We start from the raw sequence: 18,227 nt of genomic DNA on the forward strand, positions 1-18,227 counted from the left end.
ACTCCCTCCCACTCTGTAGCAGCCTTTTCTACATTTGAAGGGTGGTTGGTATTAGGAAGCAATGGCCTTGTCATTTTTCTTTAAGTCAAAGCATTTAAAATCAATTTAAAGAACAAACCAAAAACAAACAAACAAAAAAGCATTGTAAACATTGTAATGGTAGCTGGATAAGATGCAACTTCTGAGCAACAGCTCAAAATAGTTTGAGCATAAGCTGTGGGTAATGCAGGCACACACAGCAAGCAGTTGGACACAGAGTGTATCTGACTGTCCCTACCAGCTCAATCTCCATTTCTAGGAAATGCCCAGAGAGAGTACAGGCATTGACTTCCATGGAAACTATTCTGTGAAAACCAAAGCTCTGCATCTCTGCTAAGAAAGGACCCTGCTCAGGGCAACACACAAGCATATTTTATTAAAATGAAGAGAATTTCGAACTAAACTTGTGCTTAAGTGCCAGCTGAATCATAGCTTGGTGTGGTAGACAAGAAAGTTTATAATACATTTTCATTTCCAATCAGGCAACCTAGATATTAAAGGAATTACTTGTTGCTTTCAGGATTGCACTTGGAGTAATTTTGTCAGTCCCTAAAAAGAGAATTTCACTGTTCATTACAACAGCTGGATTTAACTATGTATTCTGGTAAAGGCACTAGAAATCCTAGCAGAAGGTAACTGTATAATTACATTTCTCATAGATGTTTCAGAATGAAATGCAAATCTCAGTGCTAACTGACATCTCCAGAGCATATAAACTCATTAAAGAAGCTTTTATAGATTTATAAAAGGAAAGAAAAAAGATTACTGGGAAACAACTGATTGCCACACTTATCTTACTTAATTTGAACGAGGCTCTGACAAACCAGAAAGACTAAAGAAAATAGTTGTGTAATGCCTAATGACTGCTTAGAATGGAAAAATGTTTTTTCTTCTATCTTGGCTTGTTTATAAGGGGATGGGTCATAGCACATCACAGCCTAAATAGGAAATTACGCCTACAATCAATTGAAGTTTGTAAAAGCTTTGCACACATATTGTGCAGTATCAGATTAGCTTTGAACCATACTGAAAATAGAATATTTCACTTTCTTGCAATTAAGCCAAGACTAAGCATTCTCATGAGACTCAGGAAGAAATGCAGCTCTGTCTATTTGATACTGATAAATCTATATCCAATCTTTGTTCTCTGACACTCCACGCATTAACCAACTATTGCCAGTCGCCAGGGAATCGCCATTATTGAATACTTCCAAAGCTTCCCATTTTTATAAACCTCAGCCTCTGACAGGTACTAGCATTGGCACATCCCATGCAGTCTGTATTACACCAAATAGAAGAATAGTGAAGAATGCCCAGCTCTCTTTACAGTCACTCCAGCACCTCATCCAAAATGAACTTGGATCGAGGCTCTTGGGGAGTTTTCTGAGCTTTGCCTGTAGAGGTCTTGGCCCCACTCAGGAGATGTGAGAGCCACACTGTTCCTCAGCACAGCTTGTCCTGTGCTGCACTGGAGGTGTTCCATTCATCTACCCATCCGCTTAAACCATATCTGAGAAGATTAATTCTGAGTGCAACTGTAGTAAAAATCCCTCACACATAACACTACCCTCCCCCCAGAATTTCTAACAGACAGGATGAGCAGTCAGCAAATAACCCAGATGACAGCCAGATCTGCAGGAAAGTGTAATCAGCTTTCACTGCAGCAGATTGCCAGGAGCTGCACGGATTTACACCAGCAAGAGGCCACACTTTGAACAAAGCATCCCATAATGTGAGAGTGAACTGGTTGGGGTTTTTTTTTCTTTTTAAACTCCACACATGACTTAGCAATTACATTTTCTGAAGTGCCCCCTGACCAGCAAGCTGCAGTTCCAGTGGGTTAGGACTGGGCTCAACTACAGCAAAGCCTGTGTTGCAAAGTGCTCACTCACCAGGATGCCTGGGGACCTGGGAGTCCCTCAGTGCCATCTGAACACCCAACCAGGCAATTGGTGATCCTGCCCTTCCTACTGGGAGGAAGGGAGCAGCTCAGGAGATGAGTGGGAAGGAGCTGCTGAGAACTTGAATCTCTCAGGGAGGTAAAAAAATGTGAGGAGTTAAGTCCAACCAACATTTTACAGATAGCAATTAATTCTTACAGAACAAGTCTGGGTATTCATTCCAACATTTTTTGGACATCTTTTTGGGGGCCAGACCCTCCCTTGTCACTGGAACCAAACTTCTAAGGCTGCCCTGGGGTTAATGCATCTCTTACCAATTCAGTACATCCTCCACCTGGATATTGTTCCTGTGACAGATTAAATCCATTCTTTTTTGTTGTTGTTGTCTGTCCTCAGACAACAAAGAAATCTCAGAAAGGGTCAAAATGTATCATCTCTCTTGCCAGCTAACAATTCCTTATCGCAATTACTCACTTAGACTGTTTATGTTTTCCTATTGCCATAGTAACATCACAGACAGCTAAAAAAGAGCTTGCATGAAATCAATCAAGGGAGTCTGCAGACCTGAATGCTCAATTTAACAAAGGTTCATAGTGAAGGCAGAAGGTGAGGGACAAAGCCTGCAACACATTAATATAGGACATGCCAGTAATTGGCAAACATTGTATTTAAACAAAACTGACTAGTATAAAACCTAATAGGGAATATAACACAAGAGACCTTGAACAAGATGGTACATCGTTGTTGTATTAAGTGTTAATATCATCTGAAAATGTCAGAAATTTGGCCTCTACTCCAATGTTTATGAGCCACAACCCTCAGTTCTTCCTAACAAAACTGTCCTTTTTTAATGTGATCACCGCAGGAGATGCAAGACTTGCACAATGAAAACTTTACATGACAGACAACACATATTCAGAAAAAAGTTCTATTAACAATGATCTGAAAAATGCTTTAAGAAGAGTATGGAGGTAGGTTATTGTATAAAAGGACACACAGGCAAGTTCTCCTCATTTTGGTTTAGACTTTTTAACCCACTCTCCCTGGTTTTTCCCTTCCCAAAGCAGCAAGTGTTACAAGTGTTACAATTCTCAAAATAAATTTATTCTTAGTCTCTGTAGTTTAAGTACATCAGGATGCTGAACAACAAACCAACCAAAACCCCAAAACTTTTAAAATCCACAGATGTTTTACCCTAAATGCAAGTTTGTTGTGCCATTTGAATTGCCCTGGTATCTCCCACATGGCCTTCCCTGCTGGTCCAAAAGGTTGTTTATAGGTGGTGTGATTGCAATAGTGCCTCAAGTGCCTTTTCAGCTTTGCTCTCCCAGCAGCTTCAATATTCACATCTCTTTGTACCTCCGGTGTATCCAAGAGCCCTTTCCATAAACTGAGATGCTGTATCAACAAAAACACAACGATGGGCACACCTTACAGATCAAGTATGTGACATGGAGGGAATGGCAGAGATGGATGTATGTGTGTAACACGAGGAAACAACACTGCCATAGTGGAAGGCAACACTTCCAACAGATTAAGAGATACTGCCATAGTTAACTGGGCTTAGCACTTCTGACACTAAATCTGCCAGCATCACAGGCAAGCTTTTCAGGACACTAAATAAGCCAAAAAAAAAACCAAACCCATCCACTGACAGAAGAACCTGTTTGTCTAATGGGAAACGTGCCCTTCATGAACAAATTTACAAAATGAAGAGTGGAAGGATACATGACTGGTCTCTATGAAAATGCTGGACCAGGAGAAGTGCAAGCAGAGAAAAGACAGGCTGAAGCTAAAGGAAAACCTTGGCACAAGAAGAAGTCGGTATCAACTGCCCGTAAGTAAGTTTAGGCTTGCAATAAAGAGGATTAGAAACCCCCAGAAGAGGAAGGATATGGAACAACCTTCTAATAGCAACAGGGAAGGCTGAAAAGCAATTTGTTTTGAGACAGTACAGTATGCATTTATGAAAGACATTTAATGCTGTGGCTGCCCATAATAACAGAGGTCTGACCTTCATGACCCAGGTCATCCCTCCTACTCCAGTAACTGCCTATGTCCCCAGGATACACAAAAGGCCAACCCCCTCTTTGTTCAAAGCCCCACCGCCTGTGTGCTTGTTTTGTCCTTAAGCCATTGCTACAGTAGCCAATGGAATAGTGAACAAGTGATATGTAAAAAAACCTGTTGGTCCAATAAAATTCATTAAGCAAAAATACAGTAAGTCAGGATATCAAAAAGCCAAATCTGTCGTATTTGAAATTCAACTTTTTAAATCCTCCACCCTTAACTCCAAAGCAGAAAAATGCAAAAGTGTTTGGGCAATCACATCTTTGGGTTTTACATTCAATATTTAACAGGTCATAAAAGTTACTGACTTTAGCTCTTTATGCCTTTAACAAATTAAAAACAATTACAACCTTGCACCAGCTGAAAAGTAATCTCAGAATTCAGCATGTGAATTAGGGTTTTTTAAGACAAGCAACCCATAAGCAGCACGCAGAGCTTCCCAGAGAAGAATAGATGTGATTGCCAGTGCATAATATGCCACAGGCTTGTGCAGTCCTCTGGCCAGGGCTAAAAGCCTTCATTACTATCATTGTCTACCTAGTTACTTAAACCTAAAAACTAAAAGAGAATTGTTTAAATACTAAAGAAAAAGAGAAGAAAGTTGTGGTTGTTTTTCAGCCAGCTGGGAGGAAAAGCAGTCCTAGAGACATCACACATAAAGAAAAGCTGAATTCCCTTTAAGAAGTACATTTACAGCATGCTGTAAATGCTCCATAACTGTTTCATATAGAGTTCCCAAATGTACTGAAAGGGTAATGGGAATGAGTCAAGGACCCAGACAAAATTTCTGAAATTACCTCCAGTCCTGGGCCTCCCATTTTGAGAGTCTCAGATGACACTCCTAGAGGTGATATATCAAAGGGCTGGAAATTCACAATTTTCTTACCTGGCCAGGCAATGTGACTCTCAGTTTTTCTGCTCCTCACACATGGCATTACACATGCAGGGAGCCTGTTAGATCTGCCCTGGCAAAGCAAATCAAGACTCAGAGACCTTGAGTTCCCTTTCTACATGCTGATGTAGAAAAGGCTGCCTTGCTTTTCATCTGCTCTCTTTAACCTTATATGAAAGATTAGACAGAAACAAAAATATTTGGCATCAGCCTTCAGCATAAGCTTAACTTTTTTTTCTGTTTACAAGCTTTGTAATGCCCAATTGAAAGTCAGCTTCTGAATTAATATAAAGGCAACCAAATTCTATTTCAAAGCTAAAAGAGACAGTCTTTGGTGCAGTCAGCATGCTCAGTGAGTATGGGGTTATCCAGCACTTACATAAACCTTAAAGTACTTCCAGGTTAAAAAATAATCATTAATGTTTAAGTCCCACTTCAAAATCTACCCTGGACCTAGTGCCACATGAAAATCTTACTCTTAATATTTCATTCAAACTGCCCAACTGCAGGTTTAGAAGCTCTTCCATCAGCACTCTGTTTTGAAAATTGTAGTAATTACTTTCAACTGAGATTGTATCCAGTAATCTGCTTGTTACCTCTTTGTTACAGTGTCCCACTGTGAACATAACAGCTGCATGAGGTATTGCAGTTCTCCTTCCCATTTCAGGCATTTACAATTTTATCAGCTTTTGATAGAGAAGTTGGGCTGGGGCTTGGCAGTGAAGCAAAAGAGAAATTAACTTTCAAGGACTCCCAGTGTGAAAACATTTGCAGCTTGTCAGTAAAAGTGTAGTCAGAGTTCTGGCCATTTGAGGTCTTCAGAAGATGTAGTTATAAAACCTCTCTGTTCACTTTTAGGGTTCTAGTGTTATTTTCCAATAATTACTTGGATGGTTCAGCATCTGGACCATAAAGCAGATAAGGAATAATATATCTGGCAAGAATACCTACCCACCAATGCTGTTACTTTTCTGTAAGTACATTGACCTTATGTAAGTGCATCAACCTTTTGAGACAGAATTACCAATCAAAAGCACTAAACTGCTTCTATTCATTTTACTATAGAACAAAGATGTCAGCATTACTAAGTATTAGAAACATTCTTCATCACTTGTAAAGCAAGGTTCAAGGGGAATCCCCATGGCATTGCATTGCTTAGACCACAGCCAATGAAGAGAGGACTTTTCTGTTCCTCACCTTTGGCTTCTGGCTGCAGGAGCTCTGAGGCTGAAGCCTCTGGGTGCCCAGAAGCAGCATCCATGCCCTGCTGTGGTGTCTCTGGGCCACTTTCAGCCCTGCAGTTCAACAGCCCTGGACTACACTCCACTAGAGCCTCAGCACCTTCTTCTCCGCCGTTCTTCTGGACAGATGAAAGTCCCTCTGATGGGCTCACTCAGGCTCCAACTACATAGATGGGAACTTCCCTCAGCTCTTTAAACCACCTCAGCATCCCCGAGCTACTTGCATTGACTCATTCTTTTGTCCTTCTCTGAAAAATGATTGCCTACAAACTCCTGTGACCAGGTCACAACTTCCCATCTGGCAGAAAAACAAAGCATCTTTCTGGCACAGGTATAGGCAGTGCTGCTCTTTCTGTCTGCCTCAAGTTTTGAGTGGCTGCCCCAGAGGCTTCGTTCAAAGTCAGTACCTGATTAGCTTCAGTCTCCCCCACTCCATTTTACAAGAGATTCACCCCAGCCTAAAGCAGTGTGCCATCCAAATGGCCCTTCAGAAGAAAAAACAGGTTTTCCAGTGGAAGGCTGAAAACCAATTTAGAGAAAAATATAAAAATTCTTTCTTTTGCAGCAAAAGGAACAAACCACACTCTGTAGGGTTCAAGGAAAGCTTCACAGGGTTTACAACTCTTCTTTTCTAGCCATGAACATGCATCCTGTTAATGATCTCTGGCAAAACATAGCTTGAACACCGTGATGCAGTTTTACAAAGATCATTATATTATTGTTCAGCAAAGCTTTAAATGGACTATTAGAATATTTTCAACAAGTAAGAAGTAAGGGGGATTTTGCTACTGAGCTTTATTTGGAAAGATATTTTTCTTAACACTTTGGCATGTTTAATTGGCACACGGCACTCTGCAAATGCATGCACACAGCAAGGTACATCTTTCCCACTTGTGCAGTCATCCCTGTGTATATGGTCATAAATTTCAAGAAAAAAAAGGACACAAACAGGACAGGAAGGAGACAGTCGTTAGATGTAGTGCCCAGCTCTCAGACTAGGCAGTAAGATCCATAGCCTAGTGAGGTCTGCCAAGAACAGGAAAGCAGTAAGTAATGGATAACAAATTAGTGCAGGAAGAGAAGGAAAATATAAATAAAGCTTTTTACAGGTTCCTTTCTAACCCAGTCATAACCAAAGCGAAGTCCATATTGTTAGGCCAGGGGAGCAACGGGAGGAGTCTGACACTACTGCAAGGCAAGTCAGGAGCTCAGACATCCGTGGACTTTGGAACTACTTACAAAATTCTTTAGTGCTGTGAACCCTTTTTACCATACTGAGAAGCATGGTCTTTGAACCCATTCACATCTTCTCTAGCCTTGATGCAATCAGTGCCAGGACTGACTTGCCACCTGAGGTGTGTGCCAGTGTCGGCAGTGTGGAACCATCCACCTGCTTGAATGGATGTGTCCCCTCCCTCTGCCTGGGCTTTTTCATCCAAGTTTTGAATTGTCCACACTGGGAAAAAAACAAAAACACAAACCCAAACTTTCCCTTGAACGACATGATCATTTTCTCATTCTAAGGAGATGCAGGAGTACAAAATAGAAGGAATCAGTGCTGTGAAGGATCAGTCCTTTCAGAAAGTTGGCAGAAGCAAACAGACCTGAAGGGCTCCTGTCCCTCCTCCCAGGCACCTTGAGCTCCACAGGGCAGGTCCACTGAAGAGGGGAAAAGTCAGGCACTGTGTGTGTCCTGGGGTAGGACAGTTCACAGGGAGCTGGAGAGGAGATACTCTGGGAAAGCTCTGTCAGCAGGGCAGGGGCAGTAGAAGACGCAAGCACTCCTGCTCACCCCTGGCTTTACTTTTGTTTCCTCTTTTCCTCCCCATCTGCCTTTCCTCTCCTCGCTGCCTCATATTTCAGTGTTTTTCCTGCCTCACCCTCCACCATCCTATGCCCACCTGGACTTCCAGTCCATTCTCCTTCTCAAACATCCATTTGTCCCATGTTTCCATTAAGCAGAGAAGTACAGAGGCCCCAACCAGGAGGGCAAAGAGGACTGCCAGCCTGTCCCACAGCCACCCACAGCCTGGAGCCACCCAAGTCCCCACCACAGGGTGCAGCCAGCCATGCAGCAGGGAAACCACTGTTTCCCCTAAACGTATTGCATTTCCCTAATTTAACCTTTTGCATGCCTTTGCTTTCCTCAGCTCCATCGCTACAGTCCGGGATCACCCTCAGTCCTTCCCTGGGGATTTTTTGGTAAACAGGCCTGGCTGAGCCCAGACAGCAGATCTACCATGGTCACCTTGGGATTTCCCTTCCTTTTTGCTGGAGCCTGCTCCCCTTTCACTTTCATGGCCAGCGATGCCAGGGGACATGTCAGAGACCTGTCATGCCCTCCAGCACAGCTCGTAATCCCTGTCCCTGACAGCAGACACAACCCCCACCCGTGGCAGCAGCCCCCAGGACAGTTCACCTGTGGGTACAGACCAGTGCAAAACATCAGTAGCCACAGTGGACAGCAAATCCTTTAACCTACAAAAGACCATGATATTTGCCCTCTCTTTAAGCTCAAAATGGAAATCTTCCTCCATGGATGCTTCACAGCTTGTTATCAAGAACAACGTTGTGGAAAAGACAATTTTTTACTTCTTCTCAGACAACATTAAAATCCTGAAAGATTTTACTCTGAAGAAGTCTCTCTCTGGGAAACACAACCTTTGGATATGGCAGAACACAAACTTTTCCAGTTTCCTCTATAGGTACAAGGCATCTGTCCCACTGGACATCAAAGAAAGCCACTGGCATAAGAGGAATCTTACCTTTGGCAGAAAATGGCCCATAGCATGGAACAACATGCAGACTAAGATGGGAGCCGGCTGGCTGGGGCTACCTGCAAATTTCTCTGTGCTATCTGAAAATCCCATACAGGGCTGTGTGCTATCTTGATTTTGATTTAGTTACCTTTGCCTCATTTATTCAGAAAATTCTATCATGCAATAAATAACTAAATATCTAGGAGGCCTGAAGAAAACTGCACACAAAATGCCTCATTTACACACATATTTAGGTTTTTTCCGATGTCTACTCTATATGATTTGTTGTTAGACCATCAAGATCCTGAAAACTTCAGCTCTGATATTTAATATGTCTGACAGTGCCTGTTTTGTTGACCTCTGGGGCTCCCTGCAAGCCCTGTTTTCCCAGACTCTTGGAAGGGTGAACTGAGCTGGCTTGAATGAGAAGCGTCACATTTACTGCAGGCTGAGGAAAGATGGGGGCTTTGTTTACTGCTGACATCTGTCAACTATAAACCTGTAATAAGTGCATTTTTAGAAACAGAAATGTCTGCACACTTCTGTCTGGAGCTGACTGCATTGTGTCACCTGGATGGAAGAGGCACAAGAGGATTATGAGGTCACACAAAACTGGATTATGACAGTGAATTGATGGTCATTAGGAATGAGCTAATAAGAAAGGAAGAATCTGCATATACACACACATCTTGCTCATTAGTGATTATAGGAAAGAAAGGAATGAGAAAATATATGGCAGCTAAACAGGGGTTTAACAAGATATTAAAGAGACAGAAAGACCCTTCCCAGATACAGTTGATAATGGCAGCCCTGTCCCACTTTCCTGCAGATACCCTTCACATGAACAGCATGGCTGGGCTCATCTGAAGTTCAGGAGAGATGATGGACCTGAGTCACATCAGACTCCAAGAACAGCCAGTGGCTGAGGGCAAGAGCCCTCCAAAATCTGTGATTTCAGATGCAGTTCCCAAAAGAGGACACTGCCCCATTAAGCTGATGTGACTTCAGCTTCATAAGGGTTAACTCTCGGAGAGAGCTAGGAATATGCCACAAGTTCCACAGAGCCACTGACACTGTGAATTCATAAGCAGACCATGCCAACACAGTAAAGACAAAGAGAAGAAGGATTATATCTCTGCAAAAAATATCTGAGTCAGGGAGCTCCTCCTAGATTTCCCTGCAAGTCCTCTGACATCCGTGGTGTTTATAATATACTGCCTTTGGTTTTTTCCACAAGGCTACCAAGTACTCCCTTCAGGCAGACAATGTCAAAGTGTTGTACAATAAACTGTGTAAAATTGTCCTTTATTTTCATTTTTAATGAGGGACAATGGCAACTCCTTTAAGCTCAGTAGTAGACCTTAAAAAAATTATTCCATGCTACAAAAGGAGGCTTTTTAGCATGCAGAGCAGCTCTGATAGCATGTTCCTCAACACAACAAAAGCTGCAATTAAGCAAAAGTAAAAATTAACATTGGTGAAAGCAGTAAAAACTTTTAAATTGACATCTAAGACTGAGTAGCTGAAGTTACCTCCCTAAGCTAGAGTTGAATCATACAGCTGCAGAGCTCATATTGCAATAACAAGAATTGTCCCAAGAGAAGATGCATACTCCTGGCTTTCTACCATTCACAACCCACTTGTGCAGTGTTCTTACAGCTTATAGCATCAGCTGAGACCCTGGAGTATATTCACTCCAGAGGCTCTTATCCTCTGCACAACAACCACTATTAACTCATTGTCACCAGGAAATCGTTTACTTAATACTACATTGAGTTAGCTGTTCTTTCTGCAGAAGAAAGTTGTTCCGTAAACACAAGGACATTATTTCCAAACTTCAGCATTCAATGCTTGCTTCCCTGCCTATTCCAGATACTTCATTTTTTTAATCTTGCATGTGATCTAGATTTTTACAAAGAAACACTTTCTTCTATGGTTTGCTTGCGGTCTTGAATAGCCCTGATTAATAAAAAGACTAAATTAGTGTTTCCCAAACTACTTGTCACAGTGGGGGAGGAAAATAAAGATGTTCTCATGCTATACCAGTGACTGAGTAGAACAGCCTTCATTTTAATGGCAGAGATTTACTCCTCACTCCTCTTCCCATGAGGTTATATACTCACAATATGGTTTTTACGGATTAGGACCCTTGATCCTGTAAGCACTTGTGCACTGAGTAGCACATTTTATCTTGATAGGACTCATTCAGATAGAAGTCTGCAGAAACCAGGGCCATAGCTGTATTTCTTCTGAATGTTGTTGTGCGTACAAAGACAGCAAAACCAAAAAGACACAGTGTCAACAAAACCTCAAGGCAAAGCAGCACGCAGCTGTTGACTGAACTGTGTATCTCTAAAGAATTATAAATGATGCAATCATGACATTTTCATTACTTTGCAGCAGCACTTATAAATGGAAGGAGATGGTGGCAAAACCAGATTTAAGATGAGCCATGTTCCTCAGCACCCGTTTAAAAAACAAAGCAAAGCCAAATAAACAATTTGAGACAACATAATATTCTGAGCTGACTTCGCAGTATTTGACTTGCTTTCAAAACCATTTTGTGTTTTTAGAAAATACTGTGGGTTCTGTACTCTCTGTGGTATTTCCAGCGGACACAGTTCTTCCTGTGGTATTAGACCTGGCACTGCCACAAGAACTTTGCCCCTGATTGTTTCAATGAAAACACCACAAAAAGGAACACTTTCCATAACTGTCTGAGAACATCTACAATATACATATGTACAGGGATACATTTTTATAGATATAATCAGGAAGGGGAAAGAGAAAAATCTGGAAAACAGATTAAAATGCAATGATTAATTTTACCAAAAGAAGGAAAAAAGGCAACAAGGATTTAGGGAAGGATTTTTGTTTGTTTGTTTGTTTTTTTGGGAGATTCCAGTCAAGCTCAAAAGCCTTGCTCATTTTTAGCTGGTGGATTTGAGCCAGAGCCTTTCCTTGGCTCTGACTCAACTCTGCTCTATAGCTCTGATTCACTAAAATCTCAGCCTCAGCTGGGGGAAGGGAGATGTGTCCGTGCTGCTCCTGCCAGGGTCAGGCAGGAATCAGTGGTGCCAATTCTCCTACCTCCATCCCTCTCTCTCCTGCAGCAGCCTGGGGTCCCTTGGTCCTGGAACCCACTCAACTATCCTTCCTTCCAGTCAGAGCTCCTGGATCATCTGGCCCCATCAAGCATTTTTCGATGCATGGAAATCGAGTCAAAGGGAATGCACCTGATTATGTATAGATTATTACATGGGTTTCAAACGGGTTCTGGTAACATCACACTCCTCTGGGTGCTGGTGAGGGTGCCCTGGAGCCATGAGAGAGATACATTCCATACTCTGGCAAGGAGCAGGGTACTCACACCCACCTCCAGACTAGAGCTTTGCTCTTCCTTGTGAAGTTCAAAATAGTGCTTGGCAGCACCAGGTTCCCAGCACAGCCCTGGCAAAGTGCCCCAGCCCTCCCCAGGAAGGCAAAGCACCACAGGGGAGGGGGTGATGTCTTCACCACGCATGTTCACATATTCAGCCATGGCCAGAGGCTCCCAGCACACAACCAGCATGGACATGGTGGGTGGGTGACCTGACTGATAGGAACTGCTCTGAGTCCATTGACTTATTACAAATTACTTTAATGAGCCAGGAGATGACAGTGACTTTGCAGCACAGTCGGATCTAAGCTGATGATCTAAAGTCTGCAGCTTCATTCAATTGTTTAGTTATCCGAGGCACGTAATTTCCTCTGTGGGCTGAAAAAAATACATTATAGAAAAGGAAAACTGTAAAGGGAAGCAAGTCAGGCTTAGACATGTACCCTCTGGGGCACATGGCAGGGAGACAAGGACAGACACAGCTGATTGCAAATTGATGCCACTGCCATGTTAGTCATGCAACATAAATGCTGTCAAGTAACAACCTTTATGGGAAAAGACTGATTTTTCTAACAATGCCTGAAAGTGGCATTATCACTAAAGGCTGTAAATTAAGCATTGTCAGGGTTGATAGAAACGTGGCAAAATCTGTCAGCTGTCCCTAGCAGAGGAAAAGAGCTGTCTTTAAGAGGAACAGGTTAGATATCCAAGTATGGTAGACCACTGCTTGGAGGCAAGAAAGCAGGAGACAAACAAATACAGCTCGATGGGCGAAGTACGTATATGCAGTCTCAGACAAACTCCGCTTGCAGGAGCCATGGAGAGCTCTTTTTTCAGCTCAGAGTAACCAAAATGTAACACTGCTTGGTGTATTTTCCTCATTTTCATGCAAACAGGGTCCACAGCCTTTAACCACATGCAGATTTTTTCCTTCAATAATATTCTTCATTAAGGAAACTTCTTTTCTTCCCTTATGCCCCGGAGCTGCATAAAAAGGGTGAAAGCACAAGCTGTGGGCATTAAGCATGCCTTGCTTACACCTAACAGAAATAATTTTGAGATTTTTCTCAGACTTGTTTCTGACTGCATAAATGGTTGAGCTAGCTTCATTTTGCTGTGCTCTGCTATAATTAGCATCATGACTCCAAAATGCCAATTGAAAGCTTCTCATTAAAAAGTCTTCAAGAAGATGGGAGTCGGATACCCTGCTTTCTGGTATTCATCCTCATTCAAAATGAATCTATTCTTAACATGGAGCCATGTGGTAACAGCAAAAAAATACAGATCCTCTCATCCCAAGCAAGGGGTTTCATCAGAGAAAGTATTATCCCTATACTCATTTTTGCCTTCCTGTAGGGCTCCTGGTGTGAGTCCTTTCCCAGAGCCCCTAGCCAGACTCCTTTCTCCCATTTTAAGCAAGCCATATCACTCCAGCAGATGAAAAAGTTCCAGAAGTGTCTATGTAAAACACCAGCCAGTAAAAATAGATACTAACAATCAAAAAATGCAATATTGAGATTAGAGAGCTGCAAAGTTGTGAGAGACATTGCTCCAGAGGGGTAGCTAAGCAACAACTGCTTTGTTTTGTTTTGAAATCTATATGAGGAACAAAAATACCACCATGCATAAAGGCAGCCCAGAAAAAATATTCTCTCCTCTGAAGAAGAGCTGAGGCAGTGGCAACCGTCTGCAATGCATGAAAAAGTGTCACTTTATTTAAACCTGCCACCTCAAAGCTGCTTTTGACAACCTTGCAAATGTTTGTTCAGTGTCTCAGATAATGACAGAACAGCTTTACAGAGGTTTTCACTGGTTTTATCTGAAAACAGTGTATTTAGGGTAGGCAAGAGATTCTTGATTGACCTGACAGTAAGTCTGAAAGCCTGGAGTTTGCTTGCTAACAGAAATAAAGACTCCCTTGGAAATGATAGAAGCTTATATGCACTGAGTGGTTTAGCCAAGGCAGAGGGTCAATTAACTGAATAAGCACTACATTAAAACTCTGTTGAAACAGGAAGTTCCAAATATTTCTCAAAGGGAACATTGTCTTTTCCAAAGCCAATCTACTCTTAAACTCATGAAAAGCCAGAAGAAAAAAAAAGAAATCATTCCCAAGGTAAATTCTTCTGGAAAAACTCTAAATCTTGGGCTGAGATAGGATAAGACGCTTAAAAGATCATAAAAGAAAGAAATCAACAGTACTGTAAAGCTGTTTAAGACAATACTGAAAACTTACAACCATTTCGAAGACTCTTCCTCAGCAGTCAGCAAGCCAAAGATAAGGCAATGGGCACCATCAGAGCAACACTCCTTGCTCTGTGAGCCTTCACCTCTTTAAATGCTGGTAGAACGATAAAAGACATGGGGAAAGTCTGCACTCTAAGCAATAGCATAGTACATCCTCACCAGTCCAAGTAGGTCTCATTTCTACCAGTGAAACCAAACAACAACAACTCAAAGGAAGATGAATCCCAAGAGATGATTATTCTTTATGGTTAGGAATTAGAAATGACCAAGCAGCATGCAAAGGCTGCTGTGGTTGTCCTAACCCCATGGGACTCCTCTGCTGTGCACAGGGCAAGCCATAGGAGCCAGAGTCCATGACAGTGACCAAGCTACCACCTGGAATGGCCACAGCACCAGCCAGGAGCTGCCACGTGGCAGCAAGTTGTCTCACAGAAGAGAAAAACACTCAGCAAACAGGAACACACAGAAGAAAGTATGGTTAGCTCACTTAACCAAAATTTGTGGATCTCTAGAGATGTTGAGTTAGATGACCAACTGAATTGATTTCAAGGTAGCTTCATAATCAAATAATTACTAAACTGAAGTTTTCTAACTGAACCAATATAGGGATAATATTCATGGGTGTTTAAGCACATAAAGACAGAGAGGAGACTCACTTTTCCAAAACATCCAAACAAATTGCTCCTGCATAGGATGAGGATCGGTGAAAATCTTAGTTGGTACTCACACGCATTTTGGGAACTTGTCTTTTAGCCCCTCAAAGAGTAATGTTTTTGTTCAAGGATTACAGAAATCCTTTTTATCACTGGAACTTTTCTAATATCCTGATGTAGTGTCAGGATATCTGAAATCTGAATGAGCTTACTTTTTCTCCCACTTTCTTTTCTTTTACATGGATGCAAATTTATCAGTATCAACAGAAGAAAATGACCTGCCCCAACATTTTCAAATAGTACTCTCCCTTTGTCATTTGCTCCCTTTGAGCAGAAAAATGTCATGGCATACTTTGTTAACATTGATAATCACATTTTAACCAAATCACAGAACACAGTTCCAGCAGACTGACCAAGAAAACTCCCTTCCACACCAGTGCTGCATGCAATGTCATCCTTTATCCTGCTGAAGCAACACCATAAGGTTGGAGGTCCACAGAGAGGCAGAGAGGGCATGCAGGCACTGCAGAGAGTTGCCTGATTCCTGGTAACTCCTGCAGTGTCCCTGACACCTGGCATGAGAGAGGTGGAGGTAGAGAACTCTTCAGTGAATGAGCTCAGGGCCAGGAGGGAAATGTTCCTTGAGGAGGCAAATTCTGAACAAGCAGCTTCTTAACAGAGCTCCCAGGGCAGGTTATGTACCTCTCTATTCCCACTCAAGCCCCTGGTGGAATTGTACAGCATGTAACTTGGTTAAAGTAGGATAGAAACGTTGCCTGTTTCTTACTGAGGTCAGACAGGGATCCCTCTGATTTTGAAAGCCTTTGGACTGGATCCTAGGTAATCTGTATCACGTGTATTTCCAAGTACTTCAGCCTGTCTTTAAGGAAGAATCTATGTCTGAGCCTTAAAAAGTCTCACCATAACTGTTATTTTACACTGAAAACAAACTCTCAGCCCCCCATGGCACAGCAGATTATCGAGTTGCTGCTAATGTTGGCTAGACTGAAAGTAGTGGAAGAAGACAGTTAAAATGAAATTACAATTTCATTGGGGTAAGTCCAAACAAGCAGCCATTGGGGCTATGCCCTCCTCATTCCAACAGATGGAGACAGAGACCTTTGGGTTTAAGCATCATGCCTCAATCTCAAAATCTACAAATTTAGATAATACTCAAGCTTATCCATGCACATTCCCAAAAGCTTTAGACTCTCATGTAACTTTCTACCAGAGGAACTACAGGAACAAGGGAAGCAGATCAGTTTGCAAGATTATATAGAAACAAAATGGAGGAGCAAACCTAACAAAGAAAATCTCTTCCTCTCCTATACTAGGGTTGCATCCAGTCATAGTCCAAAAAAAAGTGTTAGTATAAGAAGCAATAGGTTTTTCTAAATTGTATTTAACCAACTTAAGCAATAATTCTCTCTAGAGTTCTGGGAAACTGATGGTAGGAGGAAAAAACACAGCTCCCACAATTTCACTGTTCATCGTATTTTAAAGGTTTGGATGCTCTTTGTGCTTCCTTACTGCTGACTTAGCAACTGAAGCCAGTGAGGGTTCTGAGCTGTTCTGTACTTCTGAAGAGTGTGCCACATCCTCAGAATATGCTGGTTTCTCAAAATAACCTTGGAAAGTTGTCTCTTCACATGTCAGCTAACCATAGAAATGTTGCAGTAGGTATTGCTGATGTTGACTTCCTATGGACTCCGAGGAGACTGTCTGTCTCAGCAGTGCAGAATCCAGAAGAAACTGTCAGGGCCATGTAAGGTGAATGAACTCAAGATAACCTTCAAAATACATTTAATGATATATTTGTTTAATATAGCCTGCTCTGTTTTTTCTGGGAATATATAGCAAATGTACTACCATTTGAACCATGACACCTCACCATCCTACCTCCATTCTAAAATCATCTGTCTAAGCATTTTCTGAGGAGCTGCAATTTGCTGTTACTATAACATGCACTTTTTTTTCCCCAGTATGCTCATTACAGTTCCAGCTCATGACATTCACTGCAGCAGTTGGCATTCTCTCCTGCCTCAAAGCTTAAGTATTTCACCTTCAGGAAACGTCCCATCTCCTCTGGCCAACAGGATAAGAAACTTGAGTTGGTTTCTGTACTTGGTTTTACTGAAACAACAGGCAACACTGCCAGGTTTTTAGGCTGACTGAATCTCAAATCTAGTACTTTACATACTGCATACTTGGGATCTATACAACAACCCATACCATAAAAGAGCAAACAATAGAATCCTTTATCCTTTGAGACAATGTATTACTTTACTGTCTGAACATTTGCTGGATTTCATCTGAAAATTGCAGTGTTAATTAAACCAAACCAAAAAAACCCTAATCATTACATAAAGGAGAAGGGCCCTGCTTAAAAGCTGTTTACCTTGAAATAAAAGCAAAACATATAGGTGTTTACCATATCAGTTTACAAACAACTTGCAAAACTAGAGAATTAATTCGGGGTCTGTGTATGTCCTGTCTCTCTTCTCTCTTCACTAGCTCCATGCTCTGCACTTCCCTTCCTGCCAAAGCTCTTCACTACAGGTTCACCATATCCTGATCATTCCAGCTTTAATTTGTGCAGCTTCCTTACCTCCAGACTTCTCCTCCACTCTGCTCTAAACTGAGCTGCTAAAATCTCCTCTGAATTTCCTGTTATAACCACAAACTCAAAAAGCTTTTTCCTCACTTACAGTACTCCATATGTTTCTCACACGATCTATATTTTTGGTCCCCTCCAGCTCCTCCCATACCATTGTCCTCACTTTTTTTTTCTCAGCTTTCTATCTTCGCCTCCCATTCAGAAGACCTTCCCACTTCTCTTCAGCCACCTTTGCCTTGGAGCCTCATTGGCAGGTCAGTTTATGCAAGACCTCCTTTTTTTCTTTTTGTCCTTTACTCATTAACCACCAATACCCTAATTCTCCCCAGAAGTATTTCTTCATAGCTTGATTTTGCCTCTTTCTACATTGACTTCTAACCTGTATGACACAAGAATGCTATCTTGCTGTTTGCTTTCTGAGCATAATTT

At 41.9% G+C, this 18,227-nt stretch overlaps 1 protein-coding gene across 10 annotated transcripts in view; it reads right to left on the reverse strand.

The window, feature by feature from the left end:
* PDE8A (phosphodiesterase 8A) overlaps nt 1-18,227 on the reverse strand; it is a 153,085-nt gene that overhangs the window by 57,904 nt on the left and 76,954 nt on the right. Inside the window, exon 1 of one of the 10 annotated variants that reach the window (XM_071754430.1) lies at nt 17,790-17,915. The exons of 8 other annotated variants lie outside the window; for them this stretch is intronic. Coding sequence is in view for 1 of the 2 variants with exons in the window: in XM_071754428.1 (XP_071610529.1) it covers nt 11,993-11,998 (6 nt within the window). In the remaining variant the exon portion in view is untranslated. Of the gene's footprint in view, nt 1-11,992; nt 12,101-17,789; nt 17,916-18,227 lie in introns of those variants that run through there. One more of the 10 variants, XM_071754428.1, reaches the window with a different exon arrangement.

The sequence above is a fragment of the Heliangelus exortis genome, chromosome 11 (assembly GCF_036169615.1).
Source record: "Heliangelus exortis chromosome 11, bHelExo1.hap1, whole genome shotgun sequence".
Taxonomy (NCBI): domain Eukaryota; kingdom Metazoa; phylum Chordata; class Aves; order Apodiformes; family Trochilidae; genus Heliangelus; species Heliangelus exortis.